Below are 18,294 nucleotides of genomic sequence, written 5' to 3'. Positions count from 1 at the left end.
AGAAAGAGCTTGAGATGTGAATCAGTGGTAATGTGCCTCTGGGTTCAATACCAAAACAGAAAAAAGAAAAAGAATAGGAAAAAAAATTGATAATTCTTGGTGGTAATATTCTAAATATATTAGGTTCTCTGACAGGTTATAGGAGGATGATTAATATAACCTTTATTAATAGGTCCCTTATCTGATAATTGTGTTAAGATTTTTCTTGTTCCCGAGTATAAAAATAGATGATATTTCCACTCTCCCTTTATTATGTTCTAGGTTTTTGTGGGAATCCAACAACAAAGCTGGAAGGATATATTAATTCACTTACCTTTTGAATTTCCTTTAGGATGACCTTGATCTGACAGCTTCATGCCATGCTAAGTCCTTTCAGCTGGCAAAATCTCAGAAACGGAACCGGGTAGATTGCAGCTCTCATCAGGAGGAGACCCAGCAGCGAACAGAAGAGGCGCTGAGAGAGCTCTTCCAGCACGTTCACAGTATGCCAGAATCTGCAAAGAAGAAACAGCTTATTAGACAGGTGCCCAAGGACAGGGGAATAGTGAGGGGTTTTAGGAACATGATCACATTTGTGGAATCACTAGGCAATATTGTTAAAGAATCTCATTTAAGTTTTGACTCTTTTTGAGACAAGCTTTGGCCCTACTAGAGAAAGAAATAAAGGCCCTTGGATTTCTGCAGTTAAATAGGAGGATTCAGAGTGTCTCTACTTTTGGTCATGTGCCAAGTTTTCTTAGAGCCAGCAATTAAAATATAATATTCCAAAGTTTAAACTCTTAACAAATTTTTCTGGCAAATTATTTGACTTTCTGAATCTTAGTTTTTTTTTGTTGTTGTTGTTTGTTTGTTTGTTTGCAAAATGGTAATAGTAATGTCCTTGTTTCATGGTTGTAAAGATTAGAGATAATGTACATAGAATGGCACAGTATAAATGGTAACTCTCAACAATAGAATTGTTTGTAGTTAGAAAAACACTATAAACCAAGGTCCTAGGCTGATTCTAGAAGGTAGGAATCTAGTGTTATCTTTGTTTATTTTGGAGCTATGGGAGCAAAATTAGGTCTTCCATTTGCTACTTTCAGCACTCAAAGCATAGTTTGAGTAAATCCTGACTACTTGGCTACTTTCTTTCTGAGGAAATGTGTTTGTCTCAGTCTCTCTTGAATTTTAACTGAACAGTTGGGGTCAGTTTGTTAGTTTGCTGTAATGTAGCAAATTCCTGACATATCAACTGACAGTTTTGGAGGTTTCAGCCTGTAACTAGTGGCCCTGTTGCTTTTGGGTCAGTGGTGAGGCAGGACATCATGGCAGGGCACATGTGGCAAAACTGTTTGCCCATGGAGGGGAAGCTAAATAAAGAGAAGGGGTCGTGGCTCCACAATTCCCTTGGAGGTCACACCCCCAGTGATCTAAGACTCCTACTAGGCCCTAACTCTTAAAGGTTTTACCACCTCCCAGTAGCACAACTGGCTGGGGACCAAGGCTTTAACACATGGACCTTTGGGGGATATTTCAAATCCAAGCTACAGGAGTCAGCCTCTTAACTTCTAGGACCTTGGAGGAAGAGTCAGTTTTTATATATTTATTTTATTCCTGATCTCAAGTATAGAGCCAGGTATAAACAAGTATTTAGAAAATGTTGAATGGAGCTATTATTAACAATTGATAAAGATCTTTTTGTTTTTTGGCACTGAGGCTTGAACCTAGGGGTGCTTACTAAGCCACATCTCCCTCCTTTTTTTTATATATTTATTTAGAGAAAGGGTCTTGATGAATTGCTAAATGCCTCGCTAAGTTGCTGAGACTTGCTTTGAACTCGCCATCCTCCTGCCTCGGCCTCCTGAGCTGCTGGGTTTACAGGCATGCACCACTTTGCCCAGCTTGATAAAGATATTTAAGTTTTTGGTCACTCTTTTTGAGATTTAGTAAATTGTCTATGACTGGATTTTTCAGGGTATTGGATGAGTATTGTTGCAGATTCAATGCCATCTAGTGACTTAATTTTCCATAGAAATTAAAATAGTAGTAGTTTCATATAGATGTAATAGATTCTCTCAAGAGTACTGACAGTTAAAGACAGTACATAGGAAAAGACATTATTTTTGCTGTTCTTAGAAAAATAGGAAGTTATAGAGAAGGGTAAAAAAAAAATCACTCATTCCACCAGTGTTTATATTTTGAACACTTCTTTTAGACTTTTTCCTATGGTATATTTTTATATAGTTATGATCATGTGATAAACTTTTTTTTTAATCTCTCTTTTTTTTCACCAAACTGAGCATAAGCACATTTTCATAGATGCTTGCAAACTCCTTCCATTCATTTTAGATACTCCCATACCTTTTTGAAAAAAAAATCATTTTACTATATATTTTTTCTTTATGATTATTAAAAATAATATGCTCACTGTAGAAACATCAAAACCTCTATAAGAATATAAAGGAAAAAATAAAAGGAACCTATCATATCCAGAGATAACCATTTTGGAGTATTTCTTTCTAGAGTTTTTCTTCCTGAATATATATTTTACATTTCTTTGTTACTTAATATATATTTAGTTTTATATTCTACCCTTTTCCTTTAACTTTATATCACAGACATTTTCTATGTCCATTGAAAGGTTATGAACATTTGAAGTTTTTGCATAATACATCGTATGTAACCTAATTTATGGACAGTTTGCCTACTATTGGACATATTGGGGAAATTAGATTGTTTTTTTAGTTTATAAATTTTTTTTTCATAAGTATTTCATTGTGTATCATTTCCTTGAAAAAGTATGACCAAAGGATGTGCAGCATTATTAGTTTTGACTGATATATGTCCCTTCCCTCTTTTTTCCCCCTGAAAAAAAATGTCAGTATTTGTTTGAATAAACTTTTAAATCTGAAATAATTTTAGATTTAGAGAAAAGTTACAAAGTTAATAGAGTGTCCACATACTTTTCACCCAGTTCCATATTATCAAACTAGGAAACTAACATTTAATGTACCACATTTTTGTTAACACTGTAGTCTTTTTTCAGATTTTATCAGTCTTTTTATTAATGCCCTTTTTCTGTTGTAAGGATCTAATCTAGGGTACCCCTTTGCATTAATACATGTTTACACATGCATACACATTCTCCATTTCTCTTTATTTGAATTTCATTTGTGGAAGAAACCAAATTGTTTATTCCCCAGAGTCTGGATTTTACTGATTGCATCCCTATGGTATTATATAATATATCCAACAGTCCTCTATATTTACTATAAAGTGGTAGTTAGATTTATTTCTGGGGGTTTGATCTGATTCCAATCCAGTTCTTTTCTGATAAGAACACCTTGTAAGTAGTACATACTTCATAATATGCATTTTTAAAAAATATTTATTTTTAATTGTAGTTGGACACAATACTTGTATTTTATTTATTTATTTATTTTTATGTGGTGCTGAGGATCGAACCCAGGGCCTTGCACATGATAGGCAAGCGTTCTACTGCTGAGCCACAACCCCAGCCCATAATATGCATGTTTTAAGAAATATGTATATTTTTTTAGTTGTAGATGTATCTTTATTTATTTATTTTTATATGGTGCTGAGGATTGAACCCAGTGCCTCACACTTGCAAGGCAAGTGTTCTACCACTGAGCTATAGCCCCAGACCCCATAATATGCATTTTTAAAAGGATCTGAATACTCCTTGCTAAAGAGCTTCCCAGAACATTTTATCAATTAATGCTTTTCACTGGTTGTACAATAATGATAACCATTTTATTGTACCTTTGCCAACATTTATCAGAAATGATGGGTTTTCATGGGTTCCAGTATTTTCAGGAAGAATCCTTACTAGATAACTAGAGGTAACTAAATTTTTGTTTTCTGAGATAATTAATTTTGAAAACTTCTTAGTACCCATATATAAAACAGTCACTTTTTAAACCTCCAGAATCTGAACTGATAAAAACATACAAGTTTACAATTGAGAATTGTAAAAAGTTTAGTTAGAAAGGGCAGAAGAGTAAATTCTTCAGTTAGGCACTATATTAAAACATTAAGACTATACAGTGTCTCATGTCTTCCCCTTTTCCACCTTAGATTCCTCCATACAAAGAACTCATGTTCATAGAATTGGAAGTTTGTGTTGTGATCTGTTATTCTTTGATGTTTAATAACTTAAAAAATTCAGTATGCAATTTATGTTAAATTGAGGACTGCTTTAGGTTGTGCCAATAACTATGTTAAAATGTTTTATGCAAAAAAAAAAATTGTTATTTATTAGCAGGAGCTCTTGGGAGAATTCCGTAAGCTCTCCAAGTCTCAATGTCCTTATCTGTAAAATAGGGGTAATAGGGGCTGGAGTTGTGGTAGAGCGCTTGCCTGGCATGTGTGAGGCCCTGGATTCGATCCTCAGCACCACATATGAATAAATAAAATAAAAGATCCATTGACAACTAAAAAAATATTTTAAAAAATATAGGGATTATAATTCCACATTCAAGGAATAGGAAAAATAGTACTACTCAGAGTAACTTAATATATTTTCATTTCTTTTTTTTTTAATATATTTTTTTTTTTAGGTGTAGATGGACATAATACAATGCCTTTATTTTTATGTGGTGCTGAGGATAGAACCCAGGTCCCGCCCATGCTAGGCGAGTGCTCTACCGCTGAGTCATAATCCCAGCCCTATATTTTTACTTCTTTTTGGAAATATTATTTCTGCTTTTGTTTTTTGTGTGCTGGGGATGGAACCCAGGGCCGTTCACATCTAGGGCCTTACCCATTCTATTTCTATTAATGCGCTGCATTCCGGGCCACCGTTTCTGCCTTTGTAATTTGCTGATGTATACATGCAGACTCATTTATTCCTGGAGTTTTGGGGTATTTACACTAGGAGAATATTAATAAAATGTTCTCTGTATTTTCTTTTAGTTTCAAAAGCAGTCTTTGACTCAGACACCAGGGCGAGAACCTTCCACTCCCCGGGTACAGAAGAGAGCCCGTTCCCGCTCCTTCAGTGGGCTTATTAAGGTAGGTATGCTGTGCTGTCTTTTTCAGTAATGATTGTGAGGAACTATAACAGTCTGACTTTTTCTTACGCATAAATAGGTTTCTTTAGTCCTTGGACTCCTTTAATGGATTAATTTATAAGGGGTAAAGGTAGGATTTGGAAAGGCTTTTATTTTTCAAAACATTTTGCTGTGTTTTAAATCAGAGATGGGGTTCTCTGGTGCAAAAGAAATAAAGGTTCTTCCTTCTCTTCTGGGGCTGAGGACAGAGTTCTCATTCCTGAGCAATGTGGATGGTCTCTTTTGCTTTCTGACCTGCTTTATAGTACACTTCTTTATTCAATTTGATAAACCCATGGAGACAGTGAGGAAGTTGAGAGATTGGGGACATTGTTAGAAAAAATGGATTTCTATTAGGCTAGTGAATTTTTATTACCTCAAATTTTGGTAAACTTATTTTTTTTTTTTTTTACTGTTGTTGTATTCTCTTTCCTTGTATCAAATTTACTAAAAATCTTACTTTTAGAATGAATGTAAAATATATTTCTGTGCTTTTGCTGCCATGACCTTATTTGCAGATTCAGTTGACAAGTCTTCACAGATGATCTGGACTTGTAGTTGAAAAATATTGCCATAAGGTGGCAGTAGATAACTTGGATATGGGGTTCAAATTTCCATGCATAAACTAAGGCAAGGTTCAGGTTAACTTGAGAGGTATTTTGTGTTCTGTCTTCTTTACTTCCTCCTTTCCAGGGGCTATCATCCCCAGTTCTTTTTGTTTTTTAACTTTTGAGACAGGATCTTTCTAAGTTGCTGAGGGTCTTGCCAAATTGCCCAGGCTGGCCTCAAACTTGAGATCTTCATCTCCTAAATCACTGGGATTATAGGTATGTGCCACCACACCAAGCCCTTTTTATATTTTTCATTTTGAGACAGGGTTGCTGAGGAGGGCCTCCAACTTGGAATCATCCAGCCTCAGCCTCCTGAGCCATTGGAATCATATCAGCGTGCCATCACTCCCAGCCTATTTTTCTTTTAAAAATTGTTTTAACATTATTAAGATATAAAAAATTCAGTAACATTAAGGAACCCTTTGATTATAACTTCAAGTTTATGTTTTAAAAAATGCATACCTTGGGGTCTGGGGATGTGGCTAAAGCGGTAATGTGCTCACCTGGCATGCACGGGGCGCTGGGTTCGATCCTCAGCACCACATAAAAAAATAAAATAAAGATGTTGTTCTACTGAAAACTGAAAAATAAATATTAAAAAAAATTCTCTCTCTTTAAAAAAAAAATGCATACTTCGGGCTCGGGTTGTGGCTCAGGGGTAGAGCATTTGCCTCAGATGTGTGAGGCAGTGGGCTCAATTCTCAGCACCACATATAAATAAATGAATAAAATAAAAGTCCATCAACAATTAAAAAATATATATTTTAAAAAATCCCTGTGGTGGGCATGATGGTGCATGCCTGTAATCTCAGCTACTTAGGCTGAGGCAAGAGGATTGAAAGTTCAAGGCCAGCCTGGGCAACTAAGGGAGATACTGTCTCAAGACAAAAAAATTTAAAAAAGGGCAGGGGATGTTTCCTGGTGGTAAACACCCCTGGGTTCAATCCTTAGTAACATCAAAAAACAACAAAACTTGTAATTTTTTCCCCCTTTAAGCTGCAGTGATTAGCAGTTACAGACTGATTTAACCCTAGTTTTTTGTTGTTGGGGGCAGTAGGGAGAGTGGTACTGGGGATTAAACTCAGGAGCACTCGACCACTGAGCCACATCCCCAGTCCTATTTTGTATTTTATTTGGAGACAGGATCTCACTGATTTGCTTAGTGCATCACCATTGCCAGGTCTGGTTTTGAACTCATGATCCTCCTGCTTCAGCCTCCAAAGCTGCTGGGATTGTAGGCATGTGCTACTGTGCCGGTTTTAACCCTAATTTTGATTCTTGTTACAATTTGTAAAAGTATAGAATTCACTTTTAATGCTGATCTGCTGGGGCCAGCAGCTTCTGGTATATTGGGCCTTCTTGATGTCAAAGTTTGCTTTCAGTAGAGTGTAAAGTTAACCCATGGAATGGGAGACAATATTTGCAAATTATATACCTGGTTAGGAGTTAATATCCCAAATATATAACAAACATCTATAACTCAACAGCAAAAACCAGCTTCATAGCCAGGTGCAATGATGAGTGCTTGTAATCCCAGCAGCTTGGAAGTCTGAGGCAGGAGGATCAAGAGTTTAAAGTCAGCCTTAGCAAAAGCAAGGTGCTAAGCAACTGAGTGAGACCCTGTCTCTAAATAAAATACATAATAGGGCTGGGGATGAGGGAATGTGTGTAGTCATTAATGATATAGAATTTCTGTTCAAGAGGATGAAAAAGTTGTGAATGGTGGGTTAATGGTTGGACAACACTGAATGTACTTCATACCACCATGTTTCTTTGACTGAAGTTAGATGCTATAGTTTTCTATCTTTGTGAGTTAGCTTTAGGTGCATTGCTAATTGTTGCTGGAAATGTAAATATAGTATTCTCTTAGCAGCTGCCCACTTCTTTACTATAATAGAATTTAGAACTTTATAAAGAGCTTATAATTCTATCAGGATAAAACATTTAAAACATAGTGTTAACAAATTTTTATAAATTAGAGAGCCAGAGTGTTTGTTATAAATGAAGAAATTTTTTTTTTTTTTCATATCCAGGATTTAACCCAGGGATTTTACCACTGAGCCACATCCCTTTTTAAAGTATTTTTATAGGGCACTGGGTTTGATCTTCAGCACCACATAAAAATAAAATAAAGATATTGTGTCCACCTAAAACTAAAAGATAAATTTTTTTAAAAAGTATTTTTATTTAGAGGCAGGGTCTCATTGAGTTGCTTAGGGCCTCACTAAGTTGCTGAGGCTGGTTTTGAACTAGAGATCCTCCTGCTTCAGCCTCTCCAGCTGCTGGGATTATAAGCATGTGCCACTGTTCCTGGATGTAGCTCAGTGCTATAGCACACCTGGGTTCAATTCCCAGTACACAAAAATAAGTTCCCAAAGACCTAGGTTCTTTTCAGTTCTTCACTTGGTTTTCCATGGCATTGGTTTTGTCCTGTAGGTAACTAATCTCAGTGCAGCAGTGTTTAGAGGACATGCTTCCTCATTCAAAGCATATAGTCTGTGTACCAGCATCTTTTTCAAAAGGGCTGCAGTTTGACTGGCTCTATCCTGTTTTCTTTAAAATTAAAAAATAAATTTAAACATTTCTCATCAGCTTAAGGTATAACTGACCCCTGCCGCCCCCCCAAAAAAAATCCTGCTCTGATCTTTCTTTTTGTAGAGGGTTTTTTTTTTGTTGTTGTTTGTTTGTTTGTTTTTGTGGTGCTAGGGATTGAACCCAGGCCTAGTGCACACAAGACAAGCACTCTACCAACTGAGCTATATCCCCAGCCCTGATCTTTCTTTTTGGCTAGGATATTTTTCCTCCAGAATGCCTCATGTAAATAATTTAAATAAATTATTACATCAGACTGTTTTGAATATTGCTGCTGATATTTATAATGTAAAATTTGATGTTTTAGTTTTGATGTATTCTTTTTTTTTTTAATGCAGATTTATTATCCAATGGGAAAAAAGAGGAAAGTTTTATCCAAAGATCATAGTATTGTCACCATTAGCTGTTACAGTAGGTTACATGAACTTCCAAGCTGTTCAGAGATGAAAGGGCTTTTAGCTGTGCTTTGAATATCAGTATAGTCATGTGATCTTCTTAAGAAGTACTGTACTCTCTTGTGGCTTTATTAGGAACTCTTAATAGAATTCCTCCAAAATTTCCAGTCCTGTGTGAGGAGATGACAAGGAAGCAAAATCCTATAGACCAGTCTCCATATCCTATTATGGGGAGGGGAGGGGACTCTTGACAGCTGCTAGAGATAACACATCTTTGGGGAGAAAACTATACTGGTATGTAACAGGCATTTCTTTTATGGTTTTAGAGGCACACTGCAGTTTGCTTGTGGTCTGTGATTTAAGTGAACTATAAAGTTTCTTCTAATGTCAGCCCTTTTAAATGTGGAGGAAAAGTGTTCACTTAAAGAAGAGCAATGATTTCAGGTGTTTTGATATGTTTTGGTTTCCCTTTTATGAGAGAGCCTGGGAGAATCTTTGAAGAAGTTAACAGAATAATGAGTTTTTTTTTTTTTTTAAATGATAGGAAATGTAGTTTAAAGGCCAAGATAGTACAATAAATGTTTGTAAATTAATTATTTTCTTTTCCTAAATCAGCGCAAAGTCCTGGGAAATCAGATGATGTCAGAAAAAAAAAACAAGTACTCTTCGCGAGAATCTGTGGCTGTGGATGAATTGAAGAGAGACAGCAAAGAGAACCTAAACTTAGTAAGATGCTATTTTGTGTACTTTCTCTCTGTATGTGCACATTTGTAGAGAGCTTGTGTTTTTTTTTTTTTTTTCTTCTTTTTCTTTGGTTGTTTGGATCTCACTATGTTGTTGAGGCTGGCCTTGAACTCATAATTGTTCTATTTCAGCCTCCTCAATAACTAGGGTTATAGGCACACACCAACCATGACAAACTTATGTTTGGAAAAAAATTGATATACAGTCATTTGTTTTACTGTGCTACTCTGGGCCATTCAGTTATGCTTTTTTTCAATTAATTCTTTCATATGCTGATATTGTCTTTCTATAGTTTTTAAGATCATTCAGCAAACATATTTTTTTAAAAATATTTTTTAGTTGTCAATGGATCTTTACTTTATTTACTTATTTTTTTGTGTGGTACTGAGGATTGAACCCAGTGCCTCACACATGCTAGACAAATACTCTACCACTGAGCTACAACCCCAGCTCTCAGTAAGCATATTTTAAGTTCAAGAAGACTATAACTATTCACAAGCAATAAGTGACCAATATGGTGCAGCAGTTCCGTAATCAAGTGTTGAGAGATTCCACAGGGCAGGTAACATTTGAGCCAGGCCTCCTTGGCTGTGCATTACCTGTGGGGTAGTCCTTCAGGGTGTCTCCAACCTGGCTGCTTCATTAAGCTACCAGTAAATCAGTTAAGATTAATGAGATGCAAATCATCAGTCTCAGTAAAACTCTTCACATTGAAATTGAATGTAAATAATTCCTCTGTTAGCTGGGAATGATGGCACATGCCTGTAATTCTAGTCACTCAGGAGGCTGAGGTAGGGGGCTTGCAAGTTCAAAGCCAGCCTCAGCAGCTCAGCAAGGCCCACACAACTTAATGAGACATATCTCAAAATAAAAAAAGGGCTGGGGCTGTGGCTCAGTGATAAATCCCCAGAACTGGGGGAAAAAATATTCTGTTAGTAAAGTATATCTGTAAGCACTGACACTAGAACATTCAAACCTTCATAAAATTTTCTTGTTTCAGGTATTTTCTGGCTCTCCAGCTATTATGATGACTCCAACAAAATTGAAATGGTCTGAGGGAAAGAACGAGGGGAAAAAAGGTACTAATTGTACTTATTGTCTGTTCTTGCTGAATGTACCTATTTAGTCAAATGGCAGTTTTTGAATTCCCAGGGGTGGTATATTTGGAGATGGTGAAATGTAAAAATGACAAGGCCAGGTCCTTGTGTTGAATTCTTTCATGAGATGGGTATGCTACTCAGTACTGCCCCAGATGCCAAGAGGTAGAGCTTCAAACAGATCTACCTCGTCCCTGCCTGCTTGGACTGACAGGACATATGTATAAGTTACCTTAAGAATATTTGTTAAGCAACTTTAAAAAAAAGTGTGAGTGATTCATGAGACCAACAACAAGTGCTTGGTGCATGCTGATGGAATGGTTATGTCCCTTTTCTGTGTAGTTGTCAGCCTTGATCAGCAAAACTTGTCCGATGTTATAGGACTCTGAAAATTGTATACCACATGTTTTTTGAGGCTGTTTAGTCCTGAAAGGATTGTTTAATGGTGAGACTGCTGATTGTTCTAGGTTCTTCTGGCAACTGCTGTGCTTTTCTCTGAAAGAGTTGGTAGTTCACTGGAAAGACTGTGATTTGTGTTGGTCCTTATTTGAGTCCTCATTCCTCTGACCAAGGAAAACCACTCATTCTCTCTGAACTACAATTTTCTCCTCTGAAAATGAGGATAATACAGGTGTAGCATCCTTAATTTAAATTTAGAAAGCTGAAGTCAGCCTTCAAAATCTGAAATTATCCCCAAGCAGTTTTTAAAATTTTTTTTTAGTTGTTGATGGATCTTTATTTTATTTATATGCGGTGCTGAGACTCAAAACCAGTTAGTTTTTCACACATGCTTACCCCTGAGCCATAACCCCAGCATTTTGACTTTTATTTTTATTTTGGTCCTGGAGCACACTGAAGCACATCCCCAGCCATTTTTTGTATTTTAGAGACAGGGTCTCACTGAGTTACTTAGGGCCTTGCTGAATTGCTGAGGCTGGCTTTGAACTTGCAATCCTCCTGCCTCAGCCTCCCAAGCTACTGGGATTACAGATGTGTGCCACCATGCCCAGTGTGCATTCTGACTTTTAGAGTTTTGGATTAGGGATATTCAACTGATAAAATCTGAAAATCCCCCAAGTCTGAAACTTCTGGTTCCAAGAATTTTGGATAAGGGATATTTATCCTATAGTTAGACCTACTTGACAGATTTATCATGAGACTCAATTGAAATAATATTTTTAGAAGTACATTATAATTATTAAGGCCTTATTATTACTAAGTTGTAATAGTTGTTACTGAGGAAAACCAGATGAGAGCTGGCTTGGTTATATATAGATGATCTCTAGCTTAACATGCTTGTTTTACTACTGAGACATGAGCATAGTTACTGTTTGAGACATCAGAAGTAGGAAGAGAACAAAAGCCCAATCCTTGTGGATTAATCTTCATTCTTATCTAGAAAATTAGATTTCACTATAGTCTTCTTATCTTTGAATGAATTATCTGAGCTCATGTTTCTTTCCTTCTTGCTTCTGACTTTGGGGCAAGGGCTGTCTGACTGAGGCAAGAACAGCGTTTGAGTTATTTATGTCTAAATATTTCTATCTGTATGTCCATGAGTCAAAACCAAGTATAAGTTATTTTTGAAGGATATGTTGTTTTGTATCTGTTACAACTTTAGTTGCTATCATTTTTGAAGATAAGCAGGAAATAATAAGTCTTTCTATCTTGAGAACTCTATTTTGGAAAGAAAGAAATGAATTTAACAAATCAGCCAGTTTACTATTTTCTTGAGGAGTTTTAGAGCAGGGGTTTTTGACCTGTTGTCTGTGGCCTTCCTAAGGGGTCTAATAAAGTCCCTGGCATTATTGTTGCACTCTTTTATGTGAGTTAATGTGTGCATTTTTCTTGGGGAGAGAACCTATAGTTTTTGTTAGATTCTCAAAAATGATAGTGGTTCAGAAAGATATAGATGCACAGAAAATGAATGACCTTCAGGCCAGGCATTATCACTCTGTCCTGTCTCTGGTCACTTCCTCTGTCCTTTCTTGCTATTATGGTGCTAGCTATTCTTGTTTTCCTCTTTGTTTCTTTAATTTTCTTTTGTCTGTAGTAGCTTACTGTCATCTTCCTAGCCCTCGTCTTCTTCTCTTGTTGTTTTAAAAAATCTGTCTTCTCTGCTCTTCTCTCCTCTTGTTTTTTTTTTCCTCCTCTTAGTAGCTTGGTTTGCTTCTCCAGCCCAGTTCTGTGCTCTGTTGACTATGCTCAAACCAGCATCTCCAGGTCTAAACTTTGTTTTAGTCTCCAAGTCTGCAGATCCAAGAGCTTGCAGTGTGTTTCTTTAACATAACAATGAACACAGTCCTAAGTTTGTTTGTTTTGGTACTGATGTTTATAAAAATAACAAATGTTCTTTGAAGAAGATAATGCAGTTTTATTAGCACCATCAATAACATAATCCCCAAAGACTTCTATTTAGCAAAGGGTTTCTCAGCCTTGGTACTATTGTCATTTTGGGTCACTTAATTTTTTGTTGTGGGGCTTCCCTGTGCATTGTATGATGTTCAACAGCATCTCTGGCTTCTATCCACTAGATACTAGTTATGACAACCAAAATGCCTTCAGACATTACTAAATGTCTCTTGAGGGGGAAAAGTCACCCCCAAATGGGAACAACTGATTTAGCCTGTATTTATTAATGGAATTAAAAAATAATGTTATTTTTCAGTAGTCACAATCTTACCTGTTATTTAAGGTTCAGCTTGAAACCCCAGATCCTCTTTGAAACCTTCTCTGTCTAACCCAGCCAGATAGAATTACTTTTTTCCTTTGAACTCTGATGCTACTAAACTGGAAACTGTGTGATTTGTGGTTATTCACTTTACATGTGTTGTCTTATTTCTATCTGGTTTCTTTTCTGGGAGACAAGGGTCAGACTTAAGTATTTGTGGCCTCTGTCTTCTGTTATTCTCTGTTTCGCAATGATGACAGTGCCTTGTTCTATTAAGTGTTCAGCACACACTCACTAATAAGAGGGGCAGAGGTGTGAGAGCTTGAGCTCTGTATTCATTTAATGCTTGGGTCCAGTCCCCTGCTTTGCTCCTTAATAGCTGTATGTCCTAGGTCAAATCACTGGTGTAGGTTGAAGATCTTTCATCTGTAAAATGGCAGGATCACTGTTTCATGTGCAGTTAGTTTTGAGGAGAAATGAGAAAAATGCACATAAAGAACTTAGAGCAGCACCCAGCACTAAATATGTACCTACTAAGTGGTACATGTGAGTGCCATTAAGATGACTTAATGAACTAGGATTAGGTCAAACAGACAGGTGATGTTTACTTGGTAGAGAATCAAGTTTTCAATTAAATTCTTTAACTTTCAGTTTGTATAACATGTTTAGTATAGATTCCCATAGCTTTTGGGTGGGATGTTTGTAAAATGAAATATTTATACATGTGTCTAATGCTGTTGTTTTCCTTCAACCTAGGATTCCTCTGAAGAATCTCCAGTCATCCACCCAGAATTTTCTCTTTAGTGGGCCAGTTTCTTTTTTGTTTTTTAATGCACACAATGAAGCTGGACTTGCAGCTAGCTTGCTGCATTTTGAATTGAGAAAGCCAACTAACACTGTGACCTGACTGACACTCTAATCCTACTCACTGGATGATGCTGGCAAGCTGTGCCTCCTGAGGGAGCAAGCTGTTCTCCCTTGCTTTCTCTTTTTAATATTATGGGGAAACCACTAACCAGCCACCTGGCTTATACAGTGTAGCAAATGAACAGAACCAGGTGGTGTGTTTAGGCAGGTTCTGTTTTAAAAAACCTGAAATTTGTGCTCGACTATCAGTGATTTTTTTTTTTTAATTCTAGAGGATTGATGTTATTTTAACTGGGGTTTTACTCTGTTTGACAGTGTTGGGGGATAGTTGTTTGTTATTTACTTATTTGTTGTTTGTTTATTTCTTTGCCTTAAAAGCCATTTTTTTTTTTTTTTGAGGGGAGGGGCATTTGTTACCTAAAAGGGCTCTTGATAACCTAAAAGCCTTTCGGTCTTTTTCAGCTTGAGCTTTGGGATAGCTCTTTAACTCAGGATGCTGTATTCCTCAGTATCTTATTTGTGTTCAAGGAATGTATAGCTTTTTTGGAAACTTCTTATTATTCTTGGGTCTAAGATTATAGGATGTTTGACCTGCAGTATTGTAAGCAGAATTCAGAACAACACTGTATTTTAACAGATTTCAATTTTAAACTGTTTTCCCTCCCCCACTCCCTCCCTTCTCTCTCTTTCCTTTCCTTCCCATGTCTTCAGTGATGCAAAAATAATTGTGTAGTTGCTGAGGTTGTCCCCTTCATTCAGCATCCTCTCACCTAAAACATCTCTGATGCCAATGGAATACTTCTGAACCAAATTCTTGTGACTCAAGAATAGTCACTGACAGCTTCCTAGAGGTGTGCTGAATCATTGTATGCAGTGGGAAGCTCTAGAGTGCGCCTAGGAGGGGCTGGCTGGCTGCAGGTGGAGTCCTGTTGACCTTCCCAGGGACCAGGTGTGCAGCTAGATTTTCCTGAGAGCAAGTTGGAATCAGAAGAAAGGAGTGAGCAGCAGTCTCTGTAGAGCCTATAGGATTTAAAGAAGAGACTGTTCTTATTTGGAAGCAGTTGTAGCTTTTCCCCAGTCCTCAAGAGCAGATGCTGCACTTCTCCTCTCCTTATCAAAGGGGCCATGGGGAGAAATTTGGAGATGGGGCTGGAACTTTTGCCTTTTGGGTTGTGTATGTTCACATATGTTTGAGGTGAGCAATGACATGACTTTAGTCTTGTATGAAATATTAACTGTGTGGCAAACAGCATGTGGCAGGTGAGAATGTTCAGGTGTGTGCCTGACTGTGTTAAGCTACATAACCATCCCCACCCTGTGTGCTGGACCCATGTCAGGCCACTGTAGGGAAGCAGATGCCCAGCAAAATATGGTTTGCTGACCTACTTTTACATGATTGAAAATGCTGCATTATTGCCGAAACAAAAGATGATTCTAGGCAGCAGAGTTTGGCTTTGTGTCTGACTCTTGGTCCTCTCTTCCATACTAAACTGTTTCTTTTGCTGTTGTAACAGCAATAGTGAAGAAAGTGTAAAATTCGGCCTTTAGGACTAATAGACTTAAGGACAGTAGATGCGTGGGAGTGTTAACCCCTTAAAAGCCCCTTTCTCTGGAGCAGTTTTAGGTCATTGTTAAAAATATTAGCAAATTCAACTGTATAGGTTTCTATTTGAATTCTTTTCTTAAAAGTTGCATTTATCTAAAATATTATTATCTGGTTACTTTACTTCTTTCTCTTATTAAGAAAAAACAGTTTCTTACCCCAGATACTCAGAGACTCCTTTTGGTATCACTAAATCAAAGTAGTGTTCTTTGTTAATTCTGTACTACCTTTCTTTATTCCTTTAAGTGTATTTCATCCTGGAGTAGGGTGGCAGTCTTAAACATAAGTCTGGCATCAGGTAGAGCAGAGCAGTGACCAGATACCTCCTTGTCACCTGTTAGTTCTGTGCTCAGTTTAAGAGAGGTGGTTGACTCTTAAGAGATGCTATTTGGATAAATGGAATCAGTAACCCAGGGTAGTGTTCTGGCGTGAGGATGGTGAGAGATGTTTACCACATGCACATGCTTTTATATAGCTAGTTCCCTGGAACAGTTTATGTGTATTTGGGTCTGTTTTTTGTTTATTTATTGATTATACTTTCACTTACTTTAAAGGTATTATAGCCATTTTTTTTAATAGAAGCTGTGATCCAGTTGGAAACCACATTTGAGGAGTAAGCAGTATAACCTTTTACCTTATAATATGTAACTATTCTGATCCTATGGAATCTTATAGAAAACAGAAAAAAACCCTTCCTCATTGCCATGGAAGGTTGCAATCTCCCTTCTGATGTGGTGGGCAGATATTTTTGAGCCAGTATTAGTTAATTTTTTAACCTATAAGATGTTTTTTAAATCGGTTTTGTTTGTGTTTATTTTTCCATGTTGGAACAGTCTCTTTGGATGTGTCTCTTCTTGTGGCTTTTAAAGTTTCTTTCTGTGGTCAGCTGCCATGGGTTTTACGTGATGTCAGTATGGGGTGGTGTATATGTGCCAAGGGTGTGCAAGCATGAAAACACAGACCGCTTCCTTGATTCAGTTCTGTGCTGGAGGAGCTCCACTGGCTGAATTAGCGGGAGCCACAGGCACTGAGTTTCCAGCCTTTTACAGTAATGGACTTTTGTACTGGGAATAGTGATTTGGTTTGAAAAACTCCACTGCAGCAGTTGAAGGAGAATCAGACCTCTTTCAGCTTGAGTGTCAACAAGAGGAGCAGGTAATGAATCATAAGTGAACCAGTTGACCTTCCACAAAGGAGAGCTCTTTACCTGAAATGGCCACCAAGAGATAAGAATGACCAGGGGACCCCTATGGGAAATGAGGCAGTACAGGGCTGTGAACTGTGGGGACCACTGGATGCTTCATAGGTGACTGTTTTGTTGACCTCCAGGGAGGCCAGTTGATCCTAGAGTCAGAACAGAGCCATTCTTCCCACCTGAGCAGGAGTTTTGGTCAGCTTCCCTCACAGGAGTCTGCGGTAGCACACGGTTTAAAATCCTGCTTTCTTGGGAAACTTGTGGTCATCGGGGCTGTGCCCCACAGTCTGGCCACGGGACCATGCCACATGGGAGGCATCTTTGGGATCCATGGTCTCTAGACTCTATCTGCTTCCTTGCTCCTTCCAGGGCCCCACACAGAGGGTGGAAACTGATGGCCCCCTTTCAGAGTTCTCACCTGCATAGAACTTCTTTCCCCAGCAGAGATCGTCCCTTTCCTCCTCTGCCCTGAAACTTTTGTACTGAAGGAGAGGACCTAGATCGAAAATTGGACACCAGCAGGACATTGCAAACTTTGGGGGCAGATTTGGGTTCCTATGGTGTACAAACTCTTGAACCAGTGGTAATTAGTCCCATGGCAAACTCAACTGTAGAAAGCTGGCCTTCCAGACAGCTAATGCTGAGATCTTGATGGAGGAGGGCTAGTGAGAAGGTGGAACACAAATAGCCCCAGTGCTTGGGTTACCATGGAAACCGGAGTGTGTGAGGCCACAGCCTGAGCCGAAGAGCCATTGAACATGCCCCTTACATATTTAGGGACCAGCAGAACCTGCTGGGAAAAACATTCCCTCACCCCAGGGTCCTGTCTTCCTAGCAAGGGTTGTCTATGCACTAAGAACCTGCTCAACAACCGAAGCAAGGTTTCTTAAGAGAGAAAGTTTCACCATTTTTTATTCATTCTTATTTACTATATATATATGTATGTGTAATTATAAAGAAACAATCATATGCATTGTCTTTTCTATTTATGTAATATTCTGAAATTAAATTTCTTTTGTTTCATATCCATAGACTTTGACTGGTCTCTTAGTTCACATCATTGGGTTATTTTGAAAAGAGAGGTTGCCTCTGAATCTATGGAACAGATTTAAGAAAGGCTCTTCTTGGGCTGAGGTTGTGGCTCAGTGGTAGAGCCCTGGGTTCAATCCTTAGCACCACTTTAAAAAAAAAAAATAATAAAGGTCCCATGTATAATGTGTCCAACTATAACTAAAAAATAAATATTAAAAAAAAAAGACTCCTCTGACCATTGTGGTGGCACATAGCCTACAATCCCAGTGACTCAGGAGACTGAGGCAGGAGGACTATAAATTTAGGGCAGCCTCAGCAACTTAGCGAGGCCCTAACTCAAAAAAAAAAAAAAAGTCCTGGGAGTGTAGCTCAGTGGTAGAACATCTTGGATCAATCCTCAGTGCTGATAGATAAATAAATAAATATATATTTC

At 37.7% G+C, this 18,294-nt stretch overlaps 1 protein-coding gene across 3 annotated transcripts in view; it reads left to right on the top strand.

Moving 5' to 3' along the window:
• Arhgap19 (Rho GTPase activating protein 19) overlaps positions 1–17,860 on the top strand; it is a 49,262-nt gene extending 31,402 nt beyond the window's left edge. For all 3 annotated transcript variants that reach the window (XM_046450450.2, XM_046450454.2, XM_046450451.2), the window contains 5 exons: positions 332–523; positions 4,918–5,016; positions 9,268–9,378; positions 10,397–10,475; positions 13,921–17,860. In XM_046450450.2, the coding sequence (XP_046306406.1) occupies positions 332–523; positions 4,918–5,016; positions 9,268–9,378; positions 10,397–10,475; positions 13,921–13,931 (492 nt within the window). In that variant the 3' untranslated portion in view covers positions 13,932–17,860. The remainder of the gene's footprint in view (positions 1–331; positions 524–4,917; positions 5,017–9,267; positions 9,379–10,396; positions 10,476–13,920) is intronic.
• Positions 17,861–18,294: the final 434 nt, after the last annotated feature.

This window comes from Marmota monax, unplaced genomic scaffold, assembly GCF_021218885.2.
Source record: "Marmota monax isolate L192 unplaced genomic scaffold, Marmota_monax_Labrador192_F-V1.1 WCK01_AAM20220418_F8-fsc00004, whole genome shotgun sequence".
Classification (NCBI taxonomy): domain Eukaryota; kingdom Metazoa; phylum Chordata; class Mammalia; order Rodentia; family Sciuridae; genus Marmota; species Marmota monax.
Note: the sequence above shows the minus strand (reverse complement) of the source record. Positions and strands in the feature narration are given on the sequence as shown.